Raw genomic sequence first — 15,536 nt, 5'->3', positions numbered from 1 at the left:
GTTTCGCTAGCTTTCCACCCGCGGCTTCGCCCTCGTTTTCAAAGAAAATCCCGCGCATTTCCCGTTCTAGTGGGATTTCCGGGATAAAACTTATCCTATCCAAGTTACCTTCTATGTGTGTGCTAAATTTCATTGTAATCGGTTCAGTAGTATTTGCGTGAAAGAATAGGATAGCATTAGTAGGATATTCTGCGGCATTTAATTTACATTAGAGGGGTTGAGCTTTTGTAGTTGAAAGTAATAAAAGCGTGCCTAGAATATTTTCATAGGACCTGTCCAAATAAAAAAATCCGATTCTAATAATTAATGCAGTCTAACGCAAAACAGATTTTACGGTGCGATAGGTATAATATGTAATATTATTTTTGAAATTTTACTTAGTTATAAGATCTTATTGTCAACTTTTCCATGAAATTTTTACCTTAGTATTTATTTATTTTAATATTAACCATTTATTTATTCATACAAAATTATCAAATAATTTGCTGGAGTTGGAGGAGCTGGTGTATAATTTACACCTCTAAGAGAATGATTTATCATGATATTGTAATAATATAAGTGAGATATTTTTAAATAATACACATTTTGCAACAATAAACTTTTTATATTTTAAACAGTTTCTTATAAAACATACATTTTATGATAATAAATTAATACTCCATAGGATACAGGGAGTCCCATACAACAGCTTTATCTTTGAACAGATTTTTTTTAAGTGTAAAGTTGTTATCTATTCGCAGATACGGCATATCTTCGGGCGTTGTTCTTGGCCAATTAAGTCCTTCCAATTCTGGTGTGTCTTCACGAGGATTTGGATCACTGAAAAACCATTAAAATATTGTCTTATGAATGAATCAGAGAAGTGAAGTAGAAAGAATTCTGAATTTAGTCTGTATTATGTGGATGCCTTTATCTGAAATTTACAAAAATATTTAAAATATTTAATGCTATTTTGCTATTTAAAAATAATATCGATAATATTTACAGGTATATTATATAGGTACTTATTCATAGATCATATTAATAAAATGTTATAGCTTCGCTATTATAGGAAATTTAACTTTAACTTTTATCGATTTAAAATCATCGGATAAAATCTGTGGATTAAAATCTTAGGTACAATTGGGTACAATAAAGCTACATTTTAATACAAGAATACACGGTTTTCTTGTTAAATTCTCGTGTAGACTCAGCCTTACCCGTATCTCGCGAAATTGTACCAAATTGCTGTCATCCTGTCAACTAATTTGGCGTCTTCTCCTTCTAGCCCGATGGCGGGAAACCGATAGCTCAAAGTGAACAAATAAATTAAATCGTCGTGGTGAGCCGCGCCTGTAAAGTTATTATCTTTAGAGCACATAATGTTAGAGAAGACTAAAATTGTTTCAGTATATTGGCTTATTTTCAATATGTATTTTGTAAATGCAACGTTTTGAAAAAAGAATGTTCACAAACATTTTCACAAAACATCTTTTTTATCAAACTGCAAAATGCAAATATATCCATAAAAATATAAAGGGAAAAATTGTAAGTACTTTTTATTTACATACCTTATCTAGATCATTTTTATTTAATGATTGTAAATTGTAATTGTAACTACAGTAATAAAATTGAAAAATAAAGCTGTTTTTATTACCTAATGGTTTGTTAGTGTTAGGGTCTTCAAAGTGACTGTGGTTTCCGATATACGCCCATTCATATTCGTAGACTGGTTCCGGAGAGTAGTTCGTCATAAGCTTCGCCATTCTGAAATGTAATTTATTATTAACTCTAATTATACATTACCAATTATCATCAGCATCTTGTGTTGCTTGTGTTACTTTTCTGGCGCAGTAAAATTTAATAAAATCGATTTTATTTTTTATTTTTCTTATCAATTTCTTAGCATTTAGCAACCAGATATAATATGAATTATGATCATACAGTAAGCAGTGAGAACGGTTCTTTTATTGTACAAAACGACACATAACATAATTTGTAGTTTATTATGATTACGAAAAATTATATTAAAGAAAAAGGCACTGTGATTTGTTTTTCTATTATCAATCATAGGGTCATTGCGCCTGTTCGCGTCCACTTAGTGCAGTTGGAAAGTTTGAAGGAGAAAATAAAAATGTTTCAGAACAAATTTCAACGCAAAATTTATGTAACATGTTCGTTACATAGTCTATTTTAAGATTTACTTTCAATTGTGTTGGAAATATCATGTGGTTTTTATTTATCTAGACAAATAGCAGAATTAGGCGTTTTACCCAGTTCGCGTCCAAAAATTCCAGTTTGCGTCCACCCGTGGACCAGTTCGCGTCCACCAGCTTAGAAAAGGAATTAAGAGTGTATTGGGTGATATTTTATCAGATAAATGCAAATAAAAATTAGATTTTAATAAATTATTTATTTACGAATATAGTTATTTAATAAAAACCGGCCAAATGCGAGTGGGACTCACACACTGAGGGTTCCGTATTATCCTGTTTTTTTCATATGTTTTTACTGTAAATGATTATTTTTTCAATGTTTCCCTTATTTGTGCTATAAGACGTTGCTTCGTACCAAACTTCAAGTGGCTGTATTCACGTTAAGTACCCTGTAGGTTTTGATTCCCTTGCAAATGTCGAAATTTGCGAAAATTTTCAGCATAAACGGCTGTATCTTTTGATTGCTTTGGCTTCTAAGTTTGATTTTTTCACTGCTTCAAGGGACCGTAGATTTGAGTATTCAATATAAATTTAAGCTTTATACCTCCACGCGTTACTGAGAAAAAGGGTTTTAACAGAAAGACAGACCAGCAGACGGACATACAGACGGACGGATATCAAAGTAAAAAATAGCATAAAAATTTGCTAATTTGAATGTGGTCTTAGTCAAAAATTTACAATCTATTTTAAATTACATATTTTAACAAACAATTCATTGCTACGTAATGAAAAACAATGTGGACGCAATATGTTCTATTGTTATGCACTAAGGGTAATAGTTTGCGCCCACCGTGGACGCAAAATGGAAGTTTTACAAATTCGGTGTAGTAATTCGCGTCCACCTTATTTTTGCTATTAATTGTAAAAGAAATAAGTTGATTTATAATCCATACTATTCCATGTTTTGTTAGCAAAGTAAAGAAACAGTTACATATTCAAAAATTCACATTTATCAATAAGATACTTACCGTCAAGCGCGACGCTGCGCACTATTCTTTTTCTCAAAATCCCGCGCGTTTTAGCTCTCTCGTTTAATAGCCAAAATTAAATAATTTTTTTAATAGGATAGGCGGTCCGCAGGCATATTTTGAATATGTGTGCATGTCTCTTATACATGGAGGTATTATCGAAAATTTTTCTTATTACAATTTTACTTAAAGTATACTTATTTTCGTGAATTTTCTAAAATATGTCCGCAAAATGGACGCGAATAGGCAGGTGGACGCGAACAGGCGCAATTACCCTATTATGTATAATTAACAATATATTATCCATACCTATAAACCGGCAAGCTCTCAATAGAATCCGCATACAATCTGCCCAAATTCCTTGAACTACTCGCATCGTTCTTCAAAGGTTGATCTCCCAGATACTCCTTACGTAGTGTTCTAGCGGGGAGCGTCGCGTTGTCGCGCGGGAGGAGGAAAGCTATGGGAGCTATGCGGTCCCAGTCTTGGTTCATTTGTTTGTATAGTGTCTCGTTGGTGGTTACGTCTGGAAAGAGTGAATTGAAAACGTATATTTTGATAAAAAAAAGATTGCGTAGAATCGAAATTGTTAATTTAGATTATAATATGAATAAGTATTACGACTGTAAATTATTGCAAATGGGAAATACTGGTGTATAAGAGTTTAAAATAAGTAATTAGGTATTAGTTAAATAAAGCCTACTGTCTATTTGTAATACCCTGCCAAGGTATACATATACTAATTGTAGTATTGAATCAGAAAAGCATAATATTAATTCTGGCTTTGTCGTTAAAATATCGTACCTACGTCAGCAGTACACTTTTCGCGATTTTTTATCAGGAATGTAATACAACTTTACAATTGGTCAACAAAGCTTATTTAAAAATGGCAGTTCACGTACCCAGAAAACTGATTTTGAAAAAAAAAATGTAAGTACTCACAGTAAGCAAACCAGAAGAACTCATCCTGTGTCTGGCTGATAATATTAGGTACGGCATGTAACTTTCTCTCTCTAATGGCCACGTCTGGTTGCATGGTGAGGAACCGCTCCTGGCCGAAGTCGGGTTCGACCACGGGTGACCACAGGAGCACGGGGTCGAAGCGACCGAATTCCTGGAAATTATTATTTATTTAGTTTATTTTTGTTTAAACTGTACCTTATACATTTTAATAAGTATTTGGCATATATTTATAACAGCGAGGATTGTTTGCTAAAAATTAGTACTCGGCGTGTGCTAGATTGGCCTTTACGAACGTTCTTATATGAAATTATTTAAAGTGTAAAAAAATAATTCTTTGTGAAACGATCAGTATTCTGTTATTTCTAATGTGTCATCCTCGTACTTATAAGTAAACAGTAAACTTGATCGAGATCGAAACTTGATCCGTGTGACTCATATGTATATCACAAAAATGGCTATAGTGGAAGGTCAGGTCATACATGGCAATCCAATCCTATCGGCAAGCTGCACCGTTAGTACGGGCAGGTTTTAAAAGTTACTCTACTTTTCGATATACTTAAAGTAAATGCATATTCAAATCTATCAACTAAAACTTAGATGATAATACATTTTGTCCGATATCGGTGTAGTTACGGTTTTTAATGATATGTTCACTGAAAATATGAATGTGGTCTAAGATGGTACGCGCTTCCCTAGTAGGTACCAGCTAAAACTTGTTTAATTTAAGTCCCGTTCTCAATACCACCCACTTGTAGCAATTTTGCTTGCATATTTGTTACTCACAAAGAATCCAGGCAGCGAGTCGCCCAGCTCCTTCCAAGGTTTTGTCTTCAAGCAGTCAATAATAGCCTTAGAACTGTTAGTGGGACAGTTCAGTAGTTCCGCCTGCTTCACTGCGAGGTGTTTCTGTTCCGTTGGGAGTGGCTCCTTGCCGATTGGTGAACCGCTCATGGAGATTGCTCGGTGGAAGAGACCTGGATATGTTTGAAATGAATTATTGAAGGATACGATTTTGTTGAAAAGGGTATTTGGTGCTTTTTGTAAATATGTGTGTAAGTGGATATAATATTAAGAAAGGAAAGTTAAAATAATGCTCGTAACGTGAAACACATGACGACTTCTCAACCCTTTAACGACATCACTAGAAAGGTTCTCAAATAAATGTTGAGCAAATTTATGGTGTAACATCACTAGGAACACTAGATAGGAACCTACATAAATTATTAGATGAATTTAGGTACATGACAAAATAACATTGAACTTGTTTTTACATACCTCGTGTCATAGGCGACATCATCATCAGCATAGCACTGAACGAGCCAGCGCTGCAACCCGCCACCGTCACGTTATCAGGATCTCCACCAAACGCTCTGATGTTCTTCTGCACCCACCATAGAGCTGCCACTTGGTCCTTTAACCCGTTATTGCCGGGAGCCAACTCGTCACCTGTGCTGAGGAATCCTGCAAAACATTTGGTTGGATATGAGCAAGATTTCATAGGAAATGGGCAGATAGGTTAAACTCAAAGAGTATAATATTTTATAGGTTAAACTTATAACCTGATTTGTTAAAAAACTAGTTTTATCGTCAGTTTTGTTATCTATTGACTATTACGAATAAATCGGTTCAATCATTTTGAAGTAACACTATATTGTTAAACAGTTTATTAAAGTGACACATTTATAACCAATTTGATAGTTTTATGACACGAGAACTTACCAAGAGCCCCGAGTCTGTAGTTAATAGTGACCAGCACGATATCCCTATCCAGGAGATAATGTGGTCCAGCCAGATCGCTGCGACCCGTCATGGAGTAGAAACCTCCCGGATGGATGAAGAAGATCACTGGGAGTTTTCCTTTTCTGGAACGAGAGCAGTGAAAATGCAAATGCAAAAGCTAAACTAAGCCTAAATGAATAAGTACCTATTTAGTTACTCCAATTTATTGAGATTTACTTGTGTAAATATTGAGCCATATTCTAAACCCCCCAACTTCAATAATAACCAGAGTCCATAGAGAATAACTATTGAGCATTATTTTAAAGATAAAATCTGAATAAATAATTATTTCCTTTTCAACCTCACCTCTCGCTCCTCAAGGGGGTATACACATTAAGAGTCAAGCAATCTTCGTCCACGGGATATCCAGGCGGTGCGGGGAGAGGGCACGCTGGTCCGTCCTCTCGTGCGTCCACCATATCCGGGTAGTAGTGGATCGGTCTTGGAGGCTGGAAATAATAATTACAAACTCAAACATTTACTTATTCAATTAGACTTCTTCCCGACGCACTTTTAAATCGTCATAACATAGAATTACCATCAGTTTTTTTGCTGTTTCTATATCATGTCATTTAGTGAACATATTAACGGACATGATATGAACCTCGAATTCATATTAAATAGTCACATTAATATACATAGTAGAAAAAATGCATCAACGGGTTCCGGTGTTTCTGTCTTTACATTTAAGAAAGCCAATACCAAACATTCTGTCTTAAGCTAATTTACATTTTTTCCTTATCCCTTAATTACCTGGAACCGCAGTACACCCACGGGTGGCTGAGCGTATCGTATGCCCCGGTAGCTCTCGAAGCGTCTGCCGCGTCTCGTCACGTTGTAGCCTCCCACGAACTCCCCAGGTGAACTGTGGACTATGGGGTCTTCTGTGGAAGGATTTGGAGTTTATCTTTATTCATATTATAATTTGGTAAAATATTTAATTTTAGGTATTTATACTAATTATGTACTACTTACTAGTCACTACTCTGATTGACCTAGTTAGTTATTAGCTTTTTGCTTGTGAAAGTTTTCAAAATCAGTGAGATTATAAACAAGAATGCTTATGTTTTCTAAGCTTAGAATTAATATGTTGTTAACATAATTATTCATAATTGCATGCATTGTTCGCATAACATAAAAATACCTACGATAAGTACCCACTGCGTATTTATTTTAATAAATTAATGTTTTTATTTCAAACTCAAACATTTATTTATTTAATTAGACTTATTTTAGAAGTATATTTCAAAATTTTAGAATCGTCATACTAGAGGTATAGATATATCATTTATTAATTGGTCATCTGACTGAATCCCAAATTAGACAAACTTTACTCTCAAACTCTAAAAATAATTACCATCGAAAATGATTTACATAATATTATACATGGTAATTTACAGTAGAGCGATATGAAAATGATATATTCCCTGTTTATCGTAGCCATTTATAACACGACCCTAAGAATTAATTCATTTTTAAGAATTAATTCATTAATTCCTAAGAATTAATTCATAAAGAAACAATATAATCTTAATATATATAAATCTCGTGTCACAATGTTTGTCCTCAATGGACTCCTAAACCACTTCACCGATTATAATAAAATTCGCACACCATGTGCAGTTCGATCCAACTTGAGAGATAGGATAGGTTTTATCCCGGAAATCCCTCGGGAACGGGAACTATGCGGGTTTTTCTTTGAAAACGCGGGCAAAGCCGCGGGCGGAAAGCTAGTATGTATAATATTTTAAACACATAATATAAATTATTAAGTTGGACGTGGCAGGACTCAGAACTTCATAAACTAATATCGAAGTCAAGGTCCAAGGATATTTTAACATTTCATTTAAATATTTAATTAAATGCACTAGATAATCGCATTGATTTTAATTCGTTTTCCACTGATCCGGAATATTTTTAACAACGTCATTTTCACATAATTTTTATAAATTTAAATTTCTGTCAACTCTCATTATAAAGTTTTCGAATTAGCGTCTTTAAATTTAATTTGTGTCCGCTTATTATTTAAATTGTAAATGCATATAATGATCTGCCTCTCTATAATGATAGTTTTTATATTAAAAATTTTAGTCACGCTAAAATTGAATTTAAAAATATTTGTTTATTGTCATGCAATGTTAGTAAATACGGTAATTATGGTACTTTAGTTAATTGTTCTATTACAAGATCTCATCTTTAATTGTATCCATTATAACAAGAACAATTACATCAAAATATTTCCACCTAAAAAGAATCACTATTACGTAGGTACCTGAGCTAATATTGAGGTGCCCGTGACCACGCTGACCATGATGATAATATTTTTTTTTATAGTTGTAGTAATCGGTCCCATGGTTGTGGTTCTGTCCATGGTTGTGGTCACGCCCATGATTGTCATGATCGCTTTCGTCGCTGTCGTCGTGGTCACGGTCACGGCCGTGGTTGTGACGAGCCGCACACACAATCACCAGACATAATAAAATGAAACGTTTCATGACCAACGTTCTGAGGAAACTGAAGTTCTGTGTTTATTTCCCGCCTTATATAGCTTCGCATCGAAGGGTGAGACCGTTGGTCTAGTGGTTATCCTGCTGATAATATTATAAATTAAAAAGTTTAATAAAATTCATATTATATTTGTTATTTACCTCATAAAGTACAGATTTATAATCGCCGCGGTACTAAGTAAATAGAGCGCGGGCTAAACATGTTTTTAATTTGAAATATTTGCAATAGATTTAAAATTTGTTTGACACAGTTAATTACTTAATTAGTTTGTTTGTTTATCTTAACTTTCTAGTATAATCAAATAAGATTTTATGAAAGGAGATGAAGACGATCTGCAAATAAAAAACTATACGATGTTTTCTAATAACACTGCTTGCAATTTATTCTCCCATTGTGTACTAACCACGTATAGGTATTTTACAAGTATGTATGTACCTCTCAATAATAATTTTAATCACACTCAGAAATCAGAGCTTATAGGGCAAGATTCACGTCATTACATTGAGACCTTGCACATTTCGAGGAGCGGTTTGTAAACATTTTTTTAAATAAATATCAAAAGTCTTTGTTTATTTTTAACAAACCTGTTTCATTGGATGTTGTTACTTGAAAGTGAGTCAATGCTTGAACCGTATGTCAATTGATAAAAGAAATTGTTATCGTAATGTTATTTATTGTTATCATTATTTACTTTCCTCATACATTTACATTTCTTCAAAGGTCACATTAGTAATCGATCGTTTTGTTGTTGAATGTGTTTAAGTCGGAAAGTTTCCTTAAAGTATTGGAACTCGATAAGTAATCATTTTATATGGATTACATACCTATGACAATGTTGTTAATTATTTAAAATGTAAATATCTTGCAATACTTTCAGTCTAGATGTTCAATTGCAAAGTATATATAAAATATGTCATTTACCTCCTAAAAAGCTTTTTATTGATTTCCACCCCACTCAAATTATAAAATGATTTATGAATATTATTATCTAAAGACACTGACCCAATTCTATGGTTAATTATTTTTACATATTTTATTTAGTATCGTTGATGTTAATTATATTTTCACAACTTTATTCCATTTTTCGGTTATTGTTACTGATTCTTGAAACGTGTTAAGTTTAAAAGAACAACTTTTTAAAATGTGTGAAAATCACGTTAAAATATTTTGTCAATAAACAAGTAGGTTCGTGAAGCTTTTAAAAGCGTTTAAAAATAGAGGAGTTGTTTTTAAATACTTATGAAATATAGTAATTTAAATTTATGTTTATAATAATAAGTAGCTGTTTATATGAAATCTGCATATTTCACATAATAAGTACTAAGTATGTGTAAGTATATTAAAATATCTTGGTAATAAAAATACTACAATGAAACTCGGATAAAAGCAATCTTATTTTTTTCTTTATAATTATAGAGTATTATCACAGTATTACAATATTATTTCCTACTAGCTTCCGCCCGCGACTCCGTCCGCGCGGATGTCGGTCTTCGCGTGGATGGTTTATTTCTTCATTTTGAGTAACTCTGACAACGATATCTTATACATGTATATTGGACCCAAATACGGCTAGGCCTATAATAATACGCAACGTGTGTTCGCGGTTCTACAGAACAACGTCTATGGATAAGACTGAAAAATTAAGATTAATTTTTTTCTACGTATTTTTCCAGGATAAAAAGTATCCTATTTTACGCCCAGGATAATAAGGTATAATTATACCAAGTTTCATCGAAATCGAACCGTTAGTTTTCACGTGATGCCTGAACATACAGACAGACAGACAGACAGACAGACAGACAGACAGACAGACAAAAATTTTTTTAAACACATATTTGGGTTTGGTATCGATCCAGTAAAACCCCCTGGTATTTATTTTTTCAATATTTTCAATGTACAGAATTGACCCTTCTACAGATTTATTATATGTATAGATGTAATACTGTGGTATTATTAGTTATAACCTACATGTTATGTAGTTATAGCTTATAATAGATTATAATACTAACTAGTGCATTTCCTCAGCAAAATGTAGAATGTGGCATACATACCTATATATTAGATATATTAAATTTTATTAACATGTTCGTATGATACTGGTTAATAATTATTTCTGATATCTATAAAAAAGTATGATTTTTTTTATAGATACGAGCTAGGCTTTTCGCTGATGACATTTAAAATATATGTTATGAAACCTGTCCAAAAACTTTTGTAAGCCTGATGTATTAATTTCAATAAACTTTACTGCTTTATGAACGAAAAAATACAACTCTAGGTACTAATTTTGAATGTATGTATGGTATGCTGTAGCTTATGAACTAAAAACATATTATAGAGATTAGAGAGTGATTAGAAATATTTAAATAGTAAATTTGTAATCCATACTTAATATTATAATTGCGAAAGTAACTCTGTCTGTCTGTCTGTTACTCAATCACGCCTAAACTACTGAACCAATTTGCATGAAATTTGGTATGGAGATATTTTGATACCCGAGAAAGGACATGCCCTTTTATTGCGAAATATGTACCATGGGCGAAGCCGGGGCGGACCTCTAGCAATATTATAAATGCGAAAGTGTGTTTATTCGTTTTAATGTGATAGGTATGGCCATGGGTAACTTTTGACAGCGGTGAAAAAACTCATACTAATGCGAATTTAACATCAGGGGAATAGGTGGGTTTACTTTAATCAGTCGTAAAAATTTCCAATTTTAGGAAGATTAGAAAAATGATTTTATCATTTTAACAATAGTTAGGGAAATTTCGATTGACAGAAAAATTACGATAAGTCAGGAAAAATTTCTATAAGTCAGGAAAATTTCCATAAGTCGGGAAAATTTCTATTAGCTGGAAAATTTCCATGAGAAAGGAAAATGTCAAAATGCCAGGAAAATTTAAACTATAAACAAGGAAAATTTATATAGATAAGGAAAATTTGTATAAGTCGGGAAAATTTCCATACGAAAGTAAAATTTAAGACAGGAAAATTTCCATAAGTCCGGAAAATTTATATACGTTAGGAAAATTTCTATACGTCAGGAAAATTTCTATACGTCAGGAAAATTTCTATACGTCAGGAAAATTTCTATACGTCAGGAAAATTTCTATACGTGAGGAAAATTTCTCTTTGGCGCAAAAATTTCTATAAGTCAGGAAAAATTCATAAGTCAGGAAAATTACGATAAGTCGGGAAAATTTCTATAAGCTGGAAAAATTCCATAAGAAAGGAAAATTTCTATAAGCTGGAAAATTACCATAAGAAAGGAAAATTTCTTTAAGACAGGAAAATTTCCACAAGTCCGGAAAATTTCTATACGCCAGGAAAATTTCTATACGACAGGAAAATTTCTATACGTTAGGAAAATTTCTATACGTCAGGAAAATTTCTATACGTCAGGAAAATTTATATACGTGAGGAAAATTTCTCTTTGCCGCAAAAATTTCTATAAATCAGGAAAATTTCCATAAGTCCGGAAAATTTCTATACGCCAGGAAAATTTCTATACATGAGGAAAATTTCTCTTTGCCGCAAAATTATAAAGATAAGGAAAATTTTTATAAGCCAGGAAAATTTCTATACGTCAGGAAAATTTCTATGCGTCGGGAAAATTTCTATAAGCCAAGAAAATTTCTCTACCGAAAAATTATATAGATAAGGAAAATTTGTATCAGTCAGGAAAATGTTTATAAAATTTCTATGCGTCGGGAAAATTTCTATAAGCCAGCAAAATTTCTATAAGCCAGGAAAATTTCTATACGCCAGGAAAATTTGTTTATGTCAGGAAAAATCCATGTCGGGAAAATTTGGATAAGACAGGAGAATTTCTATACGTCAGGAAAATTTCTCTTTGTGGGGAAAATTTCTATAAGTCAGGAAAATTTCTATAAGCCAGGAAAATTTCTATACGCCAGGAAAATTTCTATACGCCAGGAAAATTTGTATAAGTCAGGAAAAATCCATGTCGGGAAAATTTGGATAAGACAGGAGAATTTCTATACGTCAGGAAAATTTCTCTTTGTGGGGAAAATTTCTATAAGTCAGGAAAATTTCGATAAGTCAATAAAAAATAATGTTATAGATAAATTATGATAAAATATGTATTTAATGCGATAGAAACGATTCAACTATAAATTTATATTTAAACATGGTATGCATAATAAATAACCTTATATTTCGTGTTTCTCAGAAATAATTTAGAAAAGAAAGTAATACAACGGTTCCGTGAGATGGGAGAGGATACGGAAGATTGCTCTAAAGTCTAAACCGTTGTTAGGCGATTGTGAAGGTAATATTTTTATTTATTTAATTAAGTATTTAATTTGATAGATAAATTAAAAAAAAATAATCAGAGAGATAATGTAAAAAGCAGTTTTAATCCTACTAATATTATAAATGCGAAAGTTTGTGAGGATATGTGTGTGTGTGTGTGTTTGTTTCTCTTTCACGCAAATACTACTGAACCGATTACAATGAAATTTAACACACATATAGAAGGTAACTTGGATTAACACACAGGGTAGGTTTTATCCCGGAAATCTCACGGGAACGGGAACTATGCGGGTTTTCCTTTGAAATCGCGGGCGAAGAAGCGGGTGGAAATCTAGTTTGCGTAGGTATAATTTGGCTCAATTATTTCATGAGTTCAAGTAATCATGCTATAATCTTTGTTATTGTTTAATATTAACTTGTATATTTTTATAATATCACACAGTAGTCAGCATGACTGGCATAATATACCTAGTATAATCTATATATTTTTGTCTATATCCAAATTCCTGTTACTCTAAAAACTATGTTTCATAGTTTAGGTTTTTCCAATGTAAATAAACATTATGTAACCTGAATGCTGATTCAGTTTTCCATAACAAAGAAATAATCCATTCACTGCGGTATTTCATTTTCCTCAACAGTTTGTGAATTACTAATTTCCTATACTACGCATCTGCTGAGGTAAATAGGGTTGCCAACTTTATAAATCCACTATTTTAGGTTATTTTTATCTCCTTTGTTCTAAATATTTAATAAAAAAATAGATAGAAATTGTAAAATTTAACACTAGCGTCGCTTTTTTGTGAAAGGCGAGCCAAGCTGTGACGTTGTGTTTTCGGGATAAAAATAGAATTTACTTATATATTTACTTCGCGTCGCGAGTAATGTTAATTTAAAAATTCATTCAATGTTTATATTTTAAAGTTTTTATTAATTATTAAAAATAAACCATGCTGTACATAACTATATATGTATGTTTATTTTTCATTGAAACCTTACATTTAGTATGAACGTACGTAGTAATTAATGAAATTGGATAATTATTTGGTACATCTAGCAACCCTACATGTTACCGGTCATATTTGCGTATGAATGACTACAGATCTCGTATGTACCTACGTTAAAAGCCTGGTTATCCTGTTCAATTTACCTGCTTCATTTTGCCCTTCTTTTATTCACACAAACATTTATTTATTTGATTAGACTTCTTCTGGAAGCAGTTTTGAATCATCATAATATATTTTAACATTACTATTTACTACCGAATCGGAAAGCAGTAGCCAGTATCTATGGAGAAGAACCGACAGGAAACTCTATATTCCACCGGCAATTGAAACAAAAAAATCTTAGAAGATGATTAATTTGGCAATAAGTTAAAAATATAGATTTTGTTTATTCTTACCATCGCATTTATTAAAGCACAATAAGAACAGAAAAAAAAATAATTAGCGGATATAAAAAATGACAGATAATATTTTATAGTGTCATAAACATTTCATTGTATATTTATAATTGTATACAACAAAAGAAGAATAAACAATGTAATGTATTTGCTAATTAAGTTATAGATACCTACAATGTTAATTGTGTTATACCTACTTTCGATATCATATTATAGATTTATGAAACCCACTTTATACGTGTAATAAAATCTACAAAGAAAGCTAAATAGTATTTAATGGTTCATAATAACAGCTGATGAGTGATGACATAATCGAATAATAGTTTTGATCTTGGGTTCAATTGAACTAATTGGTTTTGTTAATCGGTAGAAGATAGATTCGCGAGACAAATTATATGCAAGATGGCCCAAAAATATTAAAGATTCACATTTTATTTAATATTTTTATATGAGGTAACTTGTGCATTTCCTCGGCAAAATGTAGATGCTTCGATGCTTCGATATGAGACTGATTATTAATTTATGTCGGATTACTATAAATGTAGTATGCTTAGTATGTTGTTGATTTTAATGGATATTGTATCATACGAGCTTTTGATTTATTATTTAAGATGACTAAAGAGATATTAAAACTTAATTTTATATTTATATCTGTTTATTTATGTTACGCTCAAAGACCGAAAATGCGTATTTTCTCACAACGCGTTTGTGTTTTTCTCTTTCAATGCAATAAAAAAGCGCCACGAAGTGTTCTGCATTGTCGTAGGTCCGGGCGATAAAAATTACAATTTAATTGCGCAATGTAGAAAACCGCAATAAATGGTTTAATTTTAAAAAATATACGAAAATATTTCTGGACGGTAAAGTGAACCTTATTCAGAAATATCTCAATATTTTTTTTATTGTTTTTGTTTCTCTTGGTAATTTAATCTCATAGGAAGTCATATTGAATTCCATGTATGTATTTCGACATATTTTTAAACTCAGCTTAAAAATATAAAAATTCATTATTTTTCAATAAAAGATTTTATTCTAAAATCTAAATCTTGTCTGGAGGTTATTAGTTATTAGCTGACTCCAAGATTGTTAAACACTTTTGATTGTAAACCATGGTAGGGCTGTTTTTAAGCTATTATAATAGCTTCTATCGCGGGCCTTGAGCGCGGGGACCGAATCGAGAAATTGCGTAACGAAAAACCTCACGCTCCCCACTCCGAAGGGCTCGAAGGTGTGGCTTGAGGGCATGCTATGCAATAGCTTTACCGCGGCAGTACCCGAGAGCCACACGTCTTTTTTTATATTCATGGTTAACCCACTACCCAAGCCATGCCAGAGCATGCTAGTCCAAAGAAAGCGCTAACGTTCTGTCATTTTTCCATTTTTCCTTATAGGCGAGCATTTTCTTTCAATTTGGAATAACCCTAACCATACGACAAAATAAAAAAG

The 15,536-nt window shown here is 32.3% G+C and overlaps 1 protein-coding gene across 1 annotated transcript; it reads right to left on the bottom strand.

The window, feature by feature from the left end:
* Positions 1 to 583: 583 nt before the first annotated feature.
* On the bottom strand, positions 584 to 8,427 carry LOC123703308 (esterase E4-like). Its single transcript, XM_045651262.1, has 11 exons — positions 8,178 to 8,427; positions 6,659 to 6,789; positions 6,212 to 6,354; positions 5,846 to 5,988; positions 5,402 to 5,587; positions 4,910 to 5,100; positions 4,106 to 4,277; positions 3,473 to 3,689; positions 1,637 to 1,746; positions 1,200 to 1,332; positions 584 to 819 (listed from the first exon to the last, which is right to left on the bottom strand). The coding sequence occupies exons 1-11, from the start codon at positions 8,398 to 8,400 to the stop codon at positions 651 to 653; spliced, it is 1,818 nt and encodes a 605-aa protein (XP_045507218.1). The 5' UTR covers positions 8,401 to 8,427; the 3' UTR covers positions 584 to 650.
* Positions 8,428 to 15,536: the final 7,109 nt, after the last annotated feature.

This window comes from Colias croceus, chromosome 25 (assembly GCF_905220415.1).
Source record: "Colias croceus chromosome 25, ilColCroc2.1".
Lineage (NCBI taxonomy): Eukaryota > Metazoa > Arthropoda > Insecta > Lepidoptera > Pieridae > Colias > Colias croceus.
This window is presented reverse-complemented; position numbering and strand designations above follow the sequence as displayed.

Bases quoted from the DNA above. Each gene is read 5' to 3' on its own strand.
- LOC123703308 (XM_045651262.1), bottom strand. From the start codon at position 8,400: ATGAAACGTTTCATTTTATTATGTCTGGTGATTGTGTGTGCGGCTCGT. The intron at 6,790-8,177 runs GTACCTACGTAA...ATCCTTCCACAG, and splicing joins GCACCTCAATATTAGCTCAG to AAGACCCCATAGTCCACAGT. The intron at 4,278-4,909 runs GTGAGTAACAAA...AATAATTTCCAG, and splicing joins ACTCGCTGCCTGGATTCTTT to GAATTCGGTCGCTTCGACCC.